General features: G+C 34.4%; 1 protein-coding gene across 8 annotated transcripts in view; it reads right to left on the bottom strand.

Annotated features, from left to right (window-relative positions):
- The window catches only part of LUC7L2 (LUC7 like 2, pre-mRNA splicing factor), a 52,238-nt gene that overhangs the window by 24,627 nt on the left and 7,874 nt on the right, over positions 1-19,737 (bottom strand). For 3 of the 8 annotated variants that reach the window (XM_031455463.2, XM_010983183.3, XM_031455464.2), the window contains exon 2: positions 12,235-12,329. In XM_031455463.2, the coding sequence (XP_031311323.1) occupies positions 12,235-12,329 (95 nt within the window). Of the gene's footprint in view, positions 1-12,234; positions 12,330-12,822; positions 12,898-13,939; positions 14,011-16,896; positions 17,054-19,737 lie in introns of those variants that run through there. The other 5 variants (XM_064487321.1, XM_064487320.1, XM_031455461.2 and 2 more) reach the window with 3 other exon arrangements.

Consider the following 19,737-nt stretch of genomic DNA (forward strand, 5'->3'; position numbering starts at 1 on the left):
ATTATAGCCCCAAAGAACTCCAGTGAGTCAGAATTCAGCCCTTTCAATATAAGAAAATACTTTCTAATGATCAGCTTTCCACAGATGGAATAAGCTTCCTCAGGAGTGAGTGAGTGTCTAGGTAACTGAGAGTTTCAAATACAGTTTAAACAACCATTTTTCCAGAGTACTGAGGAAACAATTTGACCATCAGGTAGCTTTTATTCTTTTTTCTGAGATTTTATGACTATCTAAAAAAAAAAAAAGTTTCTCAGTAAAACTGTATTACCTCAGTTCTTAATTACATAAAGTAACCAATGGGCAAATATAAATACACAAATGTTCTCCAAGGTATCTTCTGGGAAACAATAAGGTATATACATCACCATTATAAAATTCCTCATCACACTGATGGTCTGAAGTGCCACTGTGTTGCTGAGGATGTTGAGATTTTTCCAGGTAGGCCCCACTGCTTACTCTCACTCATTAGTCTATGGATTAACAAACCAAGGAGTTTTCCAGTGATAAGAAACAGCACAACTGAAACTTTCAATAAACATGTGGAAATTTAAAGCTGCTTATTAAGCAACATTTATTAAGAAAAAGCTGTAGAAAAATATTTACTACTCTTTAAAAGAAAACATGCAGGAAAACAAGATAGAAATGAAAGAAATTAACGGCAAAAGAATGTTGTTACCTCCTTTACCATATAAGCCAGTCGATTTCTTAATATTTTAACATTAATCACTCCAACAGTCCTATTAGCATGTGTTTCCACAGCTGTGGTTTTTCATGCTATGCTTATTTCATAAAATGTTAAGACGTCATAGTTGGAAATGCCTTTCATTCAGTGCAGTTTTCAATCTGAACCTGGGAAGCTTTTAAATAATATTGATGGAAGCTTCTGTAAATAGGCCCAAACCCTACCCTCCAAAAACTGAACTGTAAAAGCTCCCAGAAGTTTTTAATGTACACTGTTGTGAACCACCCACTGATCTAGTTTTATTCCCATTCCACAGAGGAACTGAAGCCCAGAAAGACTGATTTCTTCAGGGTACTTACTAGAAAATCTGTTTAGACTAGTCTTAACACCCGTCCCACTTTATCATGCTAGTTTTGATTATTTCAGTACTAACTTATCTTTTAACATTTTTAGTTGGCAGTCATCCCCCATAACATCTAAAAAAGCTCTGCACACAGCAGATACTCAAAGCAGCTGTCTACTGCCTTTCTTTCAGTTATCTCCCTTATTTTTATCCTCAAACCTTGCCTGTGTTTAAACCTAAACATCTCGTCCACCCATACTATTCTTTGGCAGGAATTCCAGGCTTTCCCCTACTCTATCTTTAAATTTACACCACACAACCAACCAAAAGAAGAAAATCAACTATGTGGGTCAAGAACAAAATGAACACCAAAAAAGACCCAATTATATCACTGTAGTGGGGGTGGAGTTCTGGTGAGAAGAGCTGGGGGAATACATGGCTTGAGGCAGATTTGTAGAAGGAGAATTGTGAGCTCCACAAGGACAAGGATTTCTTTGTTTTATCTACTATGTACCTGTGCCTGTATATAAGTATACAGGAGTGCTTAATAAATTTTGTTTAATGACCCAAACCAGGAAAAGAGGGCACAGAAGAACATCTGGCATGGAGGCCCCGGGCTTAACAAGCAAGGGTGGTCAAGATGCACCCCAAGACAAAACTGGGCTGAGCTCTGGAGGGGGACGTTTTAGCCTCTCCTTGGATTATCTCCTTTGCTTGAACTCTTTTCCTTCGTAAGTGTTTTGAACTATCCTTCTGTCTTTCCTCTTCTTCAGAAGGTAGACTAACTTGGGCTTTCACTGCTCTGGGCTATCAGCTCCTGCAGCATTACAGTCTTGCACAGTTCACCAACGTAGATTTGGGGGCCAAAGACATAGGAGGAAGACCCCACCCCCACCCCTGCCACCACAGCCACAGTGCTTATTGCTAGCAGGACAGTAGGTGTGGCAAGGCAGATTTTCAGAATTCTTGACACTAGTCATCTATTTTCCTGTCCATAACATCATGACTAAGCACTTATTCTGGCATCGGGTCATGCACAGGAGGAGTATTTAAAATAAAAAATAAACAGCCCAAAATAAACCAATTACCTGTCACAGTAAAAGTGAGTGAAGGGAAAGTATGCTCATATTAATGCTCTCTGTGACCCTAGTCATCTAGTTAAAAAGCTACCAGAGGGAACCACACCATGACCAAGCACGAACCAACCCTCAAAAGCCAAATCAAACCTGACTTCATCACTGATGGTGCAATAGTGCTTTGAACACTAAGCACACAGATATTTGCTGCTGCTGCTTCTCCTTTGAAATAACTGAGCTTCAAACTGAACAAAGTAAAATGTATGGTTATTTAACTTAAAGAAACTATTTGTGATGAAAGCCACTAGGAAGAGTTTTAAATTTTTAAATTTAACAAGTAATTTACTTCACAATTAAATTCTTTCTATAAATTTTAATTTAAGATACCTAAATTCTTAGACTGAAAATGGAAAAAAATGCTTATTTTTAATTGGATAAACTCAGTTCTACATTTTGTCCTCTCCATCCTAAATCCAGTTCCTCCGTGAAGTCTTGACCAAATAACTGTATCTGATCTTGGCAACAGAATTCTTTTATAATCTCACAGCATTTTATACTGTTTTACCCATTTAACAAATGTACATACAAGGATTTCACTGCCACACTGTACACCCAAAACAAAAACTACTAACATATTAATAGTCACTGGATAAATAATTTAGGGAACAGTCATATTGTGAAATATTACACAGGCATTTAAAAAATGTAGACAACTAATATGGAAACTTCTTCAAAACAAGCGAGAAAAACTTAAATACACCATTTGTTAAAACAGACACGCAGGTATGCACACAAACTTGAAAATGTACAGAAAGGAGGGTAAAAGATGTACATTCAATTGTTTACAGGGTTTAGTTCTGGGAATGAAGATGATGAACTATGGGAAATATTCATGTTTTGTGCTTTTTCCTCTTATATTTGAAGATAATATTGCCTAAGTAATAAAGTAAGACAGACTGAACACTGACCAACTCAGAAAATAGCCCTTTACCTCTTATTACCATTTAACTCAGAAATTCACTTAATGTCTCGGAACTTCTCATTTCTCAAGTACTTCATGGATTAAATTACAGACTGACTAGATTGTGGAAGATTGTGGATATGAGTCAACACATGCACAATCTACCCTGAAGGCAGAGAACAATGCTCCACTACTTGGACAGAAATATATGACAAAATCTGTTTTAGAAGCATTAACATCACACTACTGGATGCACTGACATTCTTGCCAGACAGCAAGGAATGTAAGAATAGATAGCAATACTGGTAAAGTACTAAAAGGAATATATACCAGCTGGAGAAAAAGTGAAACAAAACCATGACAGCGGGGCAGAGAACACAGGAAATACAAACCCCTAGCCCAGCGTTTGAACTGTTCCATATACTATCCCCATGCCAATGCTATTCTCCAAAATACAAATCACCTACACTTTGATCTTCATTTCTTACATCTTCACCTTCTTCCTCCTCACATTTGTAACATCTTTTTGTCATCCATTGTCAATGCTTGCTTCAAGATCCAGCTCAAGAACAAGAGAAAATCTACTATATTATTGAAAAAGCCTTGAAATAACAAAATGTGGATATAAATTTCAGTTATGCAACTACTGTCTTACAATAAAACTTAAGGTTTTTCTTTCCTAATTCCAGTCCTGACACTCAAAACTAACAAGCCAAACATGAGTGGTGGGTGAAGAGGAATGGGGCATACTGTGCATGCAGAAAGTAGTTCCTGCTTTTCTATCACTTCCCAACTTTTAACTGCTCATTGTCACTTGTGGAATGTCCTACCCTCCAGTTCACTTTTTCCTGAGTGGATAAAGATAAATAAAGCTCTTCTTTACCTTTTATTTTTGAAGAATATAGCAGGAAATACCTTCTTATCCATTTCTCATCCTAGATACGCAAAGACATCTAGACAAAACTAAAACAAAAGGCCTTGCCCCATAAAGACTATGCTATCTAACTGAGGGAAGAAAGGACATATATAAACAAGACAAAACAAGTACATATTCAGCAGTATGGACAGCAGGTGATACACTAGGGTTCAGCGCAATTGTGTACGGTAAGTCAGGCAGGATTTAAATTTGTATAGAAAGGGTATTCCAGGAAGAGAAAAGGAGACAGGCAAAAATAAGAAGCATGCTGGGTAAGGAAAGTAGTGAGACAATAATGAATATTTCAATCTGGTCAAAACAAATGGACCAAACTGATTTATTCATTCATTCATTAAAGGGAGAGAGAGACTAGGCTAAGGATTTTAAATTTTTAACCATATGTATAACAGGGAAACACCAAGTTTCTGTGTGGAGGCAATTTCACTCAAGAATGACTGGCTTCTTTTCTTTACATTTAGATCTCTCCAAATGTCATTTCATCAAAAGTTTTTTCCAATCACTCTGTTAGAGTAGCCCCTTGCCCCTGTCTCAGACCTAACCATGAATTTCTGTCATAGCACTTAAATCATTCCTGAAATCACGTTATTTCTTCTCATATTTGGTTTTGAAAGAACATTAGGATGTAAGCTCCCATTACTGAAACAGAAACCCCTGTCCACTTCTGTATTCCCAGCACTGTGCACAGCACAGAGTAGGTCCTCAATAAGTATTTGTCAAGTGACTAGATGAATGAATGCTGATGTTAGCAATCAGCAGCACTCCCAGAGACATGAAAACATAAATCACTTCCTGAAAGGGAATTTTTTGTTAACTTTTACTGTGAATTCTCTTTACTTTTTCCACTTAGCCTTCATTAATCTGATACCTCTTCCTTGCCATTTTCTATTTCTTCCTCTACTTAATTCCAATATTACCTAAATTGCACTAAATACTATTATAATAAAGCCAAATGTGGGGGGAACACACAAAAATCTATCTGATTATAGCTTACATTATCCAAGTACACCAATATATGTCTATATTTTTTTGACCCTGTAGACCAAAAAAGTCTAAGGGATAATATGTATTCAAGATATTTTATTCAATACAGGTCAGAATAAAACACCAAATGCTATTAAAAGTTTCCTTAATGAGTAACTATCATCAAATTAGAAAAGATTATACTAAGCCATTTGGTCTTAACACCTGCACATCAAGATACAACTCATCATATTACAAAAGAAATTTCCTGTGATAATACATGACTTTGCTTGATGTTTGTGGTTAATCAACCACCTATACAATAAAAATATTTATTTCAAGTTTTAGTTTATTACCATGTGTTTGCTCTGTGTTCATTGTCCACATCTTTCAAATGATGCATTTATAACTCCATCCTCACTTTTTCAGTGAATAAACTCAGAGAATATACTAGTTTCTTCAGACTTGTTAAAATGCAGTTTATAAACCTGCATTATCTCTAAAAAAAGATCTAAAGAGTTCAGGGAATGCTAAGAGGATGATTCCTGGTTCACAGGTGATAAGCATTTAACAAATGTGACAGTGAAATACGCTGACCAAGCACCAGGCTATGAAAAACAATCTGTTTCAACAATGACTTCCAGACCTCATTCTGTTTTGCTTGGGAATAACCAGTCTTTGCTACTTTAAAGTGTTTCAAGATTTGCTTCAAAAAACAAACAAAAGGATAGAGAGGATGTAATTAATTATACATGAAACAAGTGGAAAGTACATACTGAAGTTGGCGTACGGGTAAATGAAGTTCATTACACAAGTCTCCATTTTTATTTATAGTTGAAATTTTCTATTAAAGAAGTTTAAAAAGATCTTTCTGCAAATTGATTCAATAATATTATAGAATAAAAAAAATCAATTTGTATTTGACATACAAGGACTGGACATTAGCACAACAATTCATCATATTTACATGCATGTACACTTATATTTAACCATTTCACCAAGTCATAGACAAATAAAATATCTGACCAACCTCAACTAGTAACAGACTAAACTAGAACAAGATTCTCTAGGTCACATTAGTCTTTGGGTCACCTTAAAAAAAAATCACTTCCATAAGCCTGAAGTATATTAAGTTATTTTTAAGTATATAAAACGAATGCATGATTATTCAGAATAACAGAAAAAGGTTATTTCCCAAGGGCATAAGTACCCCAAGTTGAATAGCTCAGGGTATTCATGTGCCAATTTGCCAACAATGCTCCAAATTATATTCAGGATTGGGTTTTTAAAGTTTAACCATAAAGCTCTAACTATTCACTGGGAAGCTTTTAGTGTGCCTCTGTTCTCCTATACACCAAGTGTGTTTTTGATTTAGGCATTCTCTAGAATGGCTTGTTAAAGGAATGCATATTTTTATAAGAAACTGAGAATAAAATACAAACAGCAAATCTGACATAATACACTTCAAAAGCCAGATCTGGTAAAATTTGGGTTATCTGACATCTGGCAAATTGAGAAGCTCTAGAAATTGGCTGTCATTGAAATAAAAAAAAAAATCCAAGCCAATAATCTGGGCTAATGTTAAAACACTTGTTTAAAAATGCCTAGGTAGTGGGGAAAGGAGAATAGCTCAGTGGTAGAGCGCATGCTTAGCATGCACTTAGTCCTGGGTTCAATCCCCAGTACCTCCATTAGAAATAGTAAATTTTTAAAAAATGCCTAAGTAGCCCAAAACATACCCTTTCTGGATGTGAGATTATGGGTTTAAAGTATCTAAAGTATCTACAGACTAACTTTTTCACATCTGCATGTGAAACCACTTTTGTCATGTTTTGATAAGTAACTCAAAATCAAGATACTCTCCAGCACCTTATTTCTTAAAAGGTAACACTTTCCCCACAGTCATTAATTTCTGAAACTCAAAGTTAGTTTTTGAAACATTTATTTCGCATGGATCAAATTTTAACACAATGGAGGGACACTGTTCTAGATGCTGAGGACAATGTCCCTGCCCTCACTATGAAAGTTACATTTAGTGAGTGGTTGAGAAAATTTTGTACAGATTTAGTTCTTATCACTTATTCTGCTTCTCTAAACTTTCATGGCTCCTTTGAATATAAACTATCAAAGAGACTTTAAAGTTCAGGTTTGTATGTATCCAAGGAGGTGATTTTAACCAGGCCTTAAAAGAGAGAAGCAATAAAGGAGTTTCAATTAATAAAAACTGCATTTTGGATAAAACACAGAACCTATTGGGACCACCATAAAACAACTAAGTCAGAATTTCATTTCAAAAAGGCAGATAAAAATTTTACTTTATCCTTGTCCCCAAGTATTTCTCAAGATCAGCTCTTCTTAAATTCTATTTCTGAGCAGCAGAATTTCTTTTTAAGAATGGCCTGTCCCCAGGTTCTCAGTGCATGAGATGTCTCTAAGGACATTTCAGAAATATCTGAAAGTCACTGCACTAGGTCACTGTGTTATCTAAAAAACTAACAACACAACAAAAAACAGTTAAAAAAGCATTCAGATGTAAGTAACTCAAAGATTCCTGGGTGGTAAAATATACTGTGATTCTTGTGAGACATCTGACAAAAACAATTTCTGAGCCTTAATTTTTCCATATATATAAAATGATGATCTTATGCTAGAAGACATGATGGCCTGTCAACACTAAAATTACACTACGATAAAGACTATAATAAAATTAGTAGTGGCCATTTCTGAATTTAGGATAGACACATTATGAGAATATACATTTACATCTCTGCAGAGCTTAATTTCAAGCTTATGTAACCATGTGCTTTAGATTTAATGCCATCTTTAAATTATTACTATCACATACCTTTTCCCCAGATCACTAGGAACTAGATGGAAAGTGTTTTTTAATGCACTTCAATACTTATCTTCCCCCAGGAAATATATATGACAGAAATAATATACGTATGTATGTCTGTATGTCTGTGTGTGTGTGTGTGTGTGTGTGTGTGTGTGTGTGTGTGCGCGCGCGCGGGCACACACTCTGGGGAGTGGGCACGTTGACAACTCTGCTTAGGCTTTTTTTTTTCATGGTAGCATTTATTCCTTTTCAACAAAAGCTGTACCTAACGTTGATGAATTCTCAATCCACATTATGTCAACAAGAATATCTTGGTGTCCTTGACCATGACTCAGGAAATGATTATTTGAGGTTATTAAAATCAATGTTTGATTTATTAAAGTTACAAATTTAAAAAGTTGTTTCTTCCTAAGCTTTTAACTTCACTATAACTCAAACTATTAATCTGTAAATCTGAAAAAATTTAATAATTACTTTTAAGAGGTTTTTGATTACTATTTAGTCTCATTTATAATTTTAGTTAAATATTTCAATTGTCTGGTCGGCAAAACTTCCCAAGTATCCACATAACTCCTGAATCTAGAAAATTAAGTATGTCCATATATTTATATTGAATCTCAGGTTATTTTAAAAGTTAAAATGCTTTTTATAACCTTAACTTTGTCTTATGCCTTTCAGCTTAAAACTGCAAACATAAATCAACGAAACTTTTTATACTGGAATCATAAGAATCATTTGTAAAATATTAAACATGCCAAACTTCTTAAAGCAGTAAAACATAAAACAGTAAAATAAGTCAATGACAAACAGCTTATTCCCTAACCTACCATGAAAATGTTAACATTGTAATTTTGGTTTGCTTCATCATCTAAAGATGTATTTTTTTTTAAATTGATACACAGTTGATTGACAATGTTGTGTTAGTTTCAGGTAAACAGCAAACTGATTCAGTTATATATACATATATATTTATTCTTTTTCAGATTCTTTTTCATTACAGGTTACTATAAGATACTGAGCATAGTTTCCTGTGCTATACAGTAGGCCCTTGTTGATTACCTATTTTATATATAGTAGTGTGTATATGAAAACCCCAACCAAGCGTAGGCTTTTTGTTTTGCCTAAATCTGAAAGGGGATGCTGTCTATTGTCTGCATGGTGAATACAAGATGGAAAAAACTAAATGTACCAAAGGAGGAAAAGAGCGGGACTAAAACAAAAAATTCTCAATGACTAGGAAAATAATCCAAGCCTTTGAAATACAGTAATTTCCTAATTATAGAAATATTCATGCTTCTTATAAGAATCATAATTCAAAGATATATATACACATACATACAATTATCTCGATTCTCTGTTCTACATTTTACCTCCCCTAATTGATTTATTAGCTTAAGTTAGTTATACCAGAATACCAGACTAATGAAAGGTAAAATGTTACAGAGGCAATTTTATCAAATTGAATTCCAAAAATATTCCATACTCATTGTAAGTTATGAGTATATTTTTAGAAATCATACTTTTCATCTCCAAGTGCTTGATATAAAGTTTAACCTCTTTATAATTAAAAAAAAAAGCCAGAGAATATATTTCTGTGTATTCTTCTGCTAAATAATCTAGATGATGAGTCATACTCTGCTGGAAGCGGCAGCCCTGAGGAACAAGGTCTGGAAAATTAAAGGGCAACCTTTAGTTATATGACGAAGAAAAAGCATTATAAAATCAACAACTCAGTTCTTTTCATCCTTGATCTCACACACACAAAAAGCACCTTCAACATAAAGAGGTGTGAACTATTAGATTCTGCACCAGAAAAGCATTTGTTTTACAGAGACTGGTGCTAAACAAGTCAGAGTTCTGTAATTACAAACTACTTGTACATACGATAAACTGTTAGTCTTTTTTAGTAATAAGGGTCATAAGAAAATCACACTATGGTTAAAAAAAAGAAAAAGAAAAAAGAAAATCACACTATGGATGACTTCAAGTTCTCAAGGATTCCACTCTGTGACATTCCTAAATTCTGAAGGAGGTTCACATTTAACCCCGTTCTTACGTACGACAGTCTCCTACCTACCTGGCTGACAAAAATGAGATATTTCTCATCCACGGTTTCCCTAGCAAGTGCCTTTAGAAAGGCTTTCCTTAATTGTTTTTCATGTAATTCAAGACATTATCAATTTTAAGCCTCATCATTAAATTCTATACCTTAAGAATGTTACAAATTAAAATAGTATTTTTCTATCACTAATTTTAGGATGTGTATTTCAGAGATGTTAAGATCTGTAAAAATGTGCTTCTTATAAATCCACTAGCAAGAATTTTACAAGGAGAGTCCAAAACCAACCACTTATCCTTTTTATTTAACATGATGAAGATTAAGTATCACCTAAAGAGTAGAAAACATGGTGAATAAAACTACAGCTCAGAAAATTGGAGTTTAGTTCCAGTTTTGCTTTTTTTTATTATTATTATTTTTAAAAGTCTTTATTTCATTTGTTTTTGAAGATATTTTAACTTGATATAAAATTCTAGGTTGACAACTTTTTTTGTTTGTTTTTGTTTATTTTGGCGGGGAGGGGATTAGGTTTATTTATTTATGTTTAGAGGAGGTACTGGGGATTGAACCCAGGACCTCATGCATGCTAAGCATTCACTCTACCACTTGAGCTATAACCTCCCCTCCGGTTTTGCTTTAAATCAACAGAAGTGAATGATTTTGAGTAAGTCACTTAAATACAGTAATATCACTATGGCTAACTCTGGAACATACAGCCAAGAGAATCATTTTAGAAATAAATGAGCATTAACTGCATTGTGTGCATATAAAATATAAAAGCACAATTGTGATGTCAGACTTTTTTTTTTAACTATTAATGCCAAACCTGAAGAATATAATAATATGTCGAAGTCCTGCTATGATTGGTTTTAAAGTATTGAAAAATTAAAAATTTAAATTCTGCCACTTATTAACTAATCTTGTTCTCAAAATTTATTTGAAGTGATAATTTAGCCATTAAATAAAATATCTTTAACTGTGAAATTTAACAGTAAATGTGTAGAATCAAAGTATACTACAAATAATTACGTATTTTATAGATTTAAATCATACAACACCATAGAAAATACTTTAAGTACAGAAACTCTGAAGAATAGATGTGAGGGTTAATTACCTGTCATAGTCCTAGGCTGCCTCTCTTGCTCCCTGATCTTCAGAGACGGCCTGCACTCTGTCTATGAAGTGTGTATCTACTTTTACCTTAACCTGAGCACCCAAGCCCTACATTGCACAGCCTTTCGCGTTCTGAAACAGCCTATGCCCTATGCAGTATGTATCTCTCTAAATGAACCTACCTTTACTTAAAAAAAAAAATTACCTGTCATAGTCCTAAATCATGTGCTCAGAAACTAGATTTCTTGCCTTGTAATATTAAACTCTAAAAAAATGCAGGTATTATATTTTTTTTAAATGTTGGCTCTTTTATTCCTTTTAATATAATACAGTTTCAACAGCCTTTCCTACTGGAGAAAGACAGAGGAGTTTCCCATTGTAAATGCCTTGATATCTATTTATTTGGGGTATTTAACTCTTCCTATCAAGAAGAAACCACCTATCGAGACATCTTTAACTAAGGGAACTCACTGCATCTGCAAATAGAAGTTCTAAATCTTTTCTTCATTTCAATCATTTCTGACAAATGACAAAGTCAGCTATATGTTTAGGCCCTACCAGCCCTCCTCTGCCATCCCTGTGAAAGAAAGCTCTTGCAGTGAGTAATCATTTCAATTAAATCCAAAAGTCAGGGAATCAAATCCTTTGTCCCATTTAAATAGGCCCATCATCTTGTGATTTATCTACAAAATTAAAGTGATCATACTCTAAGATTAATCAACATCACTACATGTAGAATCTAAATAAGTGAGCTTTACATTAGGAGTAAGCAAAATAAATGAACTTTAACTGACAACACTACTCACAAATTAAACTGTGAATTTAAGTATTTACCAATATATTTTCCCCACAATGATTTCTATAATATAAAGGTGCACAAATCTCAATAAAAATGCATACTGTTTGGGATAATAGTCTACTCTGCTCAAAAGTAAACAATTTAAAAAATCATTCAAATTATTTCTGAGCTAAAAGTGCAACCACTGTATAACTGCCTCTATGTTCCAAATAAGAAGTGCTTTTTAAAAACTTGCTCTGAAGAATGGAAAAAATTACAAAGTAAAACACAACAATTATTTTTGTGAGAAATCCCATTATTGCAGACCTAAATTATCAATCTAAATATAAGGGATGCAAATCAGTCTGCTAACAAGTGTTTAAAAACATCACTGCCTAATAATCTGACAAGAAATTAAGTCTTTATCAAACAGTTCATTTTTGTAGTATGCCAATAATCAAACAATTGATTTAATAAAATACGTACAGTTCCAGACAGGACATCATGGGGGCAACAGTTGAGAAGGTGACTCTTGCACACTCTGTCATCACTGAATTTTATTCGCTGACGAGTAGTGTCTCCTGTAATATAGGAAAGTTAATAACATTCACGGTTAGACAACTAGAAAATATTTATCTTCTGAGAGCCCTACTAACACTAGCTTTTTATGTGTGGCTATACACACAGATTTATAAATCAGCTCAAGAAGGATTAGTTTTTTATATATCCTACAGAAAAACTATTTTAGACAACATGCAGTTGCAGGATGTGTACTGCACATGTAATTCAAATAGTCAAAGTGGGAAAGCAATGCATTCTGTTAAACAGAGTACTTCAGAAAAGCATAGGATTTAGAGTAGGAATGGACCTTAAAGATTATTGAGTCCAACTCCTTCATCCTGCAGACGAGGAAACTGAGGCCCCGAGAGGTTAAGCGACTTGCAGCAGACCCACTAGGAGAGTTTCTATTGGTATACAACGTTCCCTACTTGACACTAAACATTGATTTATTTTGTAACTATTTACATTAATTGAAAAACATAAAAAGTAATCTTGCAAACATTGCATACACACTGCGAATTCCCCACTGAACCCCAGACGCCATTTCTTCCACTATTTTGTTCCAGCTGAAGTGTCTCCCTTTTGCTGCTGGGAGGAGTTAGAGAGGGTAGAATAACGTGTTTAAGAGCGTACAAACCTGGAAGAAGGACTTACACACCAGTCAGACAAAGGCACAATGCCTAAATGCAACGTTAACTTTAATGACTCCGAAGGTCCCACACCTCCAAGTTTTATGTAGTCTGTGCTACATAAGGCCAAACTGGGTACATTTAAATTCATTGTCTTCATTTAACACAATACACCTCCAAAGCAACAGAAGCATCCACCCTGCTCATTAAATATCCCTATCTACTCAAAACGTTAGAGAAGCTAAGAAAAAGAAAAGTAGCTATCTCTAATAACAAAATAACAGCTGTTAGTTACAGTGGTTTTTTTTTGTTTTGTTTTTTTGTTTTGCTTAGAATCTCGTTGGGGGAAAAAATGCTTAAGGATGTTTCCTCTATGTATAATGAAAAGCGCTAGGAAATGAAGGTGTTTTATTTTAGCCTTAAATTGGTATCATCATTGATAAATGAAAACCTACTGGTGAATTACTGAAGCGAGAACTGTTGGTACCAAAATAGTTTGTAAATACCACCGTACTTCACATTGATGCCTGGAGCACTCCAAAAACTTTCATCTAGGAAGTGATTCATTTAAATTAATTTGTTTTTCACATGTCACTAACAAAAAAGGTTAAACTTTACCCCTTCCACATGGTCTTATTTTTAAGAGCTTAACTCAAAGTCAACTAAATACTGTCAATTTTAGGTGGGGTAAGATTTTGTTCAGATTGTTTTAACTTGGCTAAAAAGACTTAAAAAACATATTAATTTGTAATCAGGGTTTATAAAATTTTAAGAACAGTAATTTATAGCTAAAATGATAGCTTCAGAGTAGTTCAACAATAGGTTTTCTAGAGGCTACTCTCTAGTTAGGTTATTTTTGATACCACAATTTGGAATAATTCACTTAGTGTTCACGCCTGCTACTATAATAAAGGTTATTTTGATGGTTCTTTTTTCCTTTTAAACACAACTGCTTTTCTTCCACATTCATTAACACATCTGAAAAGTTAGTGATAACTCACGGCTCGGCGAATGCGGGGCCTTTCTGACACTCCCTTGCAGATTGAAGTAGGCAGGCATAGATACATTGAACCTTTACAAATAAAACAAGGGGCCAGATTGTTCAGTTTGTATAGAATAGACTCTGCCAGCAATTTCAATACAGCATCTAGAAGTACATGTTGACTGTAAAGATTCTTGTATATGAAAACAAAAGTGAACAAAATCAGGGTTTTAAAAAAAAAAATCGATTTAAGTGTAATCCTAGAGAAGAATACGACTGATCATAGGTAAAACTCTGAGGTTTGAGCTCTGTATAGTGGTCCTTGGACCAACTAGGGCTTAAAAAAATGTTTTTTTAATAAAGTCTTTTTTCATCAAGACTTTGGTGGGGGCCTTAAGCTCATGTCAGAATGGTACTTATGATGAGCTCACACCAGAATGATAATGATATACAGAGAGGCTTTTTGCTTCCTGGCATGTAAGAAAAAATGTTTTACTCTAAATCTGTACCCAAATTATGCTAAGAAATTTAAAAGTAATGTAATTTTTGAAGACACAACCTTACATATCTAGGAGTCTCCCTGACACAAGTATCTAAGCTTCTCAGTAATGCAACAGCAGTACTGTTTTACTGTTTCAACAAACCAATGGCTCAAGAATATTATAAGCCAGGCCTCAGAATAAAATCAAGATTCATAGAAGTTTTACTAGTCAAACATTTCACCAAGTAGGGCAACTGTTTTTGCTTCAGAAATCACATCTGTAAATCTTTTATTCATTTTTGTTTGTATTTGGGGGGGTAGTAATAGTTTATTTATTTATTTTTATTTTTTAATGGAGGTACTGGGGATTGAACCCAGGACCTCGTGCATGCTAAGCACACACTCTACCACTGAGCTATTACACTCCCCCACACAACTGTAAATCTAATACTAAGACATATGTGCCTTGAAGACACTGCTATCAGATAAAATGAGTAATTCCAAATATGAATTTAACAAAATTATCCCTGATAAGCTTTAAAAAAAATTATCAGCTTCTATAAATGCCAAAAAGTATTAAGTAACTCACTGCATATGAATGGTTGCTCTGCAAACACTTGATAACTGCAGCAAACATAACAAATACAGCTATCAAATATCAGCTGTACAGTATAGAAATCTTTATAACAATGAAATAATAAAACCCTAATAATTTGAGATGCAGAAATACCCTGAGAGGGACTAGCAACTGAGTATCTGTTTATTGATACTTTTTAAGTCTTCCTTACTAGACTTTAAGGTTAACATTTTAAAATAACTTGGCTATATATGCAGTATTTAATAATTTGGGCTTATGCCATGAAAATATAATTTGGCTAAATCAACAAAATCTAAAATAAAAATACTGGTAATTTTGGTTTCTGTCAAGATATCTGGCCCAAACCATGTTTTTTAAAAAGAAACTAGGGTAAAATAGCACCCACTAAAAAAGGGAGAGGAGGGGTGGAACCACAACTAATAAGGAACAAATATAAATCAAATCTCCTTATAATACAAGGATTTTTTTTTATTAATTCAATGTACTTTTTCTTTGGTTTCTGCGGGTATATATTCATTATGAAAATAACCTAAGCAAAGAAATTACCCTGTTACACTAACACTGGATCCAAATCCTAGAATTAAGCCTATTAGTGAACATATTCTCTGTGCTTGGCAATGAGGTTACAAAGAGACATTTAAGACAAGCTCTCTACCCTCAAGGGGCCCATCATTTTGCTAGAGAAATAGGACATTTAAATGAGGTTAACAAGTAATAACAAAAGGTAGCATGATCCAAGTGCCAAATGGATGTTTGTAATGGATGAAATACTACCGAATAGCAGTACTTCAGGAATTCTAAGACTAGAATGACCACCAAGGACTGGAGAGGTTAGAGAAGGCTTCATGCAATAAGTAGAAGCCATTATTTGAAGGAAAGATAGCACTTAGACCAAAAGAAAGGAGACAGAAGAGCATTCCAAACTGGAATAATATCTTTGACAAAGCTTACAGAGGCAAGAAGGTTTGGGAAACAGTAAGTAAATCATATTTGGCTTTGGCAAATGGCTTCATGTAGAGGAATAGGAAAGTTGGGGCAAGAATAATATTTGGAGATAAAATCTGATTTTTTTTCTTCAATTAGGTTTTTTTAAAGGTGTAAACAAAGTAAAAAAAAAAAAAAGTGTAAAAATAATGGGGCAGAGATTAGACCAAGTTATTTGAGTTAACAACAAAATGCCCAAACCATAAAACATGGAAGTCTCACTTCTCTACAACTTCCATAATACTAATTAATTAGGCTTTGTACATAATTACAATGACAAGTTTTGAGATTAAAAACGATTTAGAACTTTGGAAGAAGTGTTCTTCATTTGAATGAAAGCATCAAAATTTCTATTAATATTTTCTACCAAACTACTTACTTCAGAGGAACAACTCTCTTAACCTCTTTTTGTTGTTCAATCTCTTCATGAATTATAACCTATATTTGGGAACACCTGAGTCACAGGTGTACAGTAGAAACTGGAAAGCATCATTATTCCTCTCAAGGTCTTCCTTGACAGACAGAGCCTGAGATGGTACTGAGGCAGTTTCACCTAGTGAATACAGACAGGCTACTCTATAAAGGAGGCTTCTGTCCAAACTGTACGCAAATACTTTTATTCTCAAAATCCCCTTCAATCCATGGGGAGGCAAGAAAAAGCCTACTGTAAATTCCAACACTGCCATTTTACGGTCCTGCCTTTTCTGAAATAGCCTTACACTTAAGTTAGTTAACACTTAAAATCTTGGCCTAGATGGTATCTGACATCATTTTACATAGTGCATGCTATTTACCCAATATCCACCCCCTCCCTTCCAGTGCCAACCACCCTCTCCCTCCCATACAAACAGTAAATCAAATCAACTTTCATAGATTTAGGTGCTATTTTAAAAACATCAAAATTTTACTTTACCCATTCTCTCCGATGCTCCCTGTATTTTTTTAAGCTGTGAGTGGATGACCATGCTATGTGATCAACAACTGTGAAGGCTAAGCAAAAGTGAACTGAGTTTAGTATTGTAATTTCAAAAGAACCTTAAAGTTTGTAATATTTGACATATATAATTGTATGCAGAATCCTTATTTTACTGCATATTATCAGGCATTAATGGCAAGCAATTTATAAAAACAACTAATTAGTATTTCTTCTGTACAGAATTAGCTTAGAGCTTAGCTTAGAGAAAACAGAGAGGAGAAAACTCAACAGCACACAAAGCAAATGGAAGCATCCCCTAGTTTGTAAATGGAGCCAGGAGAGGGAAAGCTCTCCCACATTCTCCAATGTGACAAAGCAAGCCCTCCCCACAGGTATACTCGTTAGGGGCCATGTGTCATTGTTGGCTTGGGACAGGGTAGGCACATTCCCTCCAAAATAAATTTCATACCCTTTCAGTAAAAGGAAAGCCAGAGCTAGAAAAAACGGTGTATAAGTGTAAAGCTTCTCATTTCCCTGTGCCCTCAAATCCTCAAATATGCCATCTTCTTACTACCATTTCCCACTTTATAAGCGATGAGTCCACATAATAATGTGGGAACTATATAAAGACCAATTTCTACTCTAGTACAGAGAAGGAAGAGACCTGTCCTGTACTAGTGAACACGTTATGCCTTCATGTGGAACCAAAGTAAAAGCTACTGCTGTACACTATTATAGTAAAGAGGTTAATTTGATCACTTTTACATCCTCCTCCAATAGTCTTACCAACTCCACTAACTTCTCCCACCTACCTTTGTTGTTCCTTTAGAATTTAGCCTAAAGCTCACCTATAAGAACCCTTTTGAAATTAACCTAAAAAAAAAAACTTATTACTCCGTGTTACCTTGTTAATAATAAATATAGTTTAATTCATTTTATATTTATACAGTTCAAAGTACAGGGTTTGTCTTATGAAAGAATTCACTACCATGTCTTAATATGATTATTGATGCTTTGAAAACATTTAATATGACTTGACACATGTCAAATTTTCCAGGAATATATTACATAAGGAAAGGAAAGAAAAAATACTCAGCCAAAGATGGCAGTGGGAAAAACTAATTTAAGGCATTTTCCTTCCAAATGTAGTATCAAGTCACTTTTCTAATAGAACTGATAAAATCATACTGAGTAGCAGTAGAGGCTTTCCTTTCCCCCAGAAAATGCAAAAATAAGGGTACTGAAAGGCTATCCTTAATTCTTTCATATGGTCCTATAGGTTTATCATTACGAACAGGTACTAATATCACACCACCATCATCCCCTTGACAAGCCCGACATTTTAAAAATGCAATGCCCATTGCAGAAGAAATTTCCAGAACAAGTTCATTCTTGCTGCGTATGATCAAAGATTAACAATGCTAAAATAATTTTTTAAATCTACCAGCCTACTAGTCTATGAAAATCCATATAACAAAATTATAAGGAATGAGACTGGAAAACAGCCTTGGTAGTAGGTGGAAAAGCTTACACGGTCTTTAAGAGCTAACAGAATGGTGAAGGAAATGTGTGAACTGAAATGAGACTACAGCAGCTACATTCCGAGGGCTCTATTCCACCCCCTGCCACAACCCTGTCTCCTCTCATTATATAAGCACAGTTTTGGCCACTGGCAGGGGTCAGTGCTGTCACATTTCTGCCAGGAGGATACATGCTTTAGGAAATCAATCATATTTCTCCTCTCAGATTTAAGACATACATTAGAAAAGCTTGAATAGTTAACTATAAATCAAACCCTAAAAGGATTATATACAATCTGTTTTTAGTATATGTCATAAAGGAAAGTTAGTCATTAAAAAGTTGCAGCCTGCTACATTTTATATTTTGATACTTACTTGCAGAGCTGCAATTCTGATACAAGAACACTCATACTCTGGATATCTGGAGACTTCTACCATCCAGAACTTTCTATACCCAAAATGAGAAGTAATGAAAGCTATCTTTGGCTACGAATAGCTGAAAAGAATCAAAGAAAAGTAATTGTCTATTTTAAAACAAATTAAGACTAATTTGTCATTAAAGAGACAAGTGCTCATTGGCTGGTGATTGCTATAAAAGCTAAGCAGAGCCTCCCCAAATCTAAAACCAACGAAGGAAAGAAATAAAGAGAAAAGAAATGAGAATATCGAAGGACAGAGGTGACAGACAACTCAATGATAAAGGAAGTTAAAATGAAAAACAGATTTACCATGAAGGAGACTGAGCCTTACAACTACTGAAACAACACAGCAAAAATACTGTGACAAATTCACAAGAATTGCCTTTGGGGAAAGGACTGAGACTGTGAAGAGGGACATAAAGGACTTCATTTGTAATGCTTTTTTTTTTTTAATTTGCGGGAAACATACAAAATAACATTTGTTCATTCTTATAGGTGTTTGATGGCCTTTTATATTTTTTAAACACTTTTTTCCAAAATTAGACACCTACATGCAATCGGTATCACAAAATTTATTAAAAATAAACGTAACTGTTCATGTGTACATCTTCACTCCCCTCTAGACTTTCAGTCCCTGTAGGACTGGAGTCCTATGTTACTACTTCATTGCAGTCAAACGAGAATAGAAGCAAATTCGTCCATCATCTCTAAGAAAAGTAAAGGGAGAAATAACTGAAGCAGCTCAGCAACCTAGAGATATTCACGAAAGTAAGATTCTAGCCCCACTGATAATTACTACACTCTGAATACATCAGCCAATATCAGAACACCATGTCTTGGGAAGTATTCCCTCTAATACTATCAGGCAAATTAAATAATTTATTTTCATGCTAAAATTT

This window comes from Camelus dromedarius, chromosome 7 (assembly GCF_036321535.1).
Source record: "Camelus dromedarius isolate mCamDro1 chromosome 7, mCamDro1.pat, whole genome shotgun sequence".
NCBI classification, from domain to species: Eukaryota; Metazoa; Chordata; class Mammalia; order Artiodactyla; family Camelidae; genus Camelus; species Camelus dromedarius.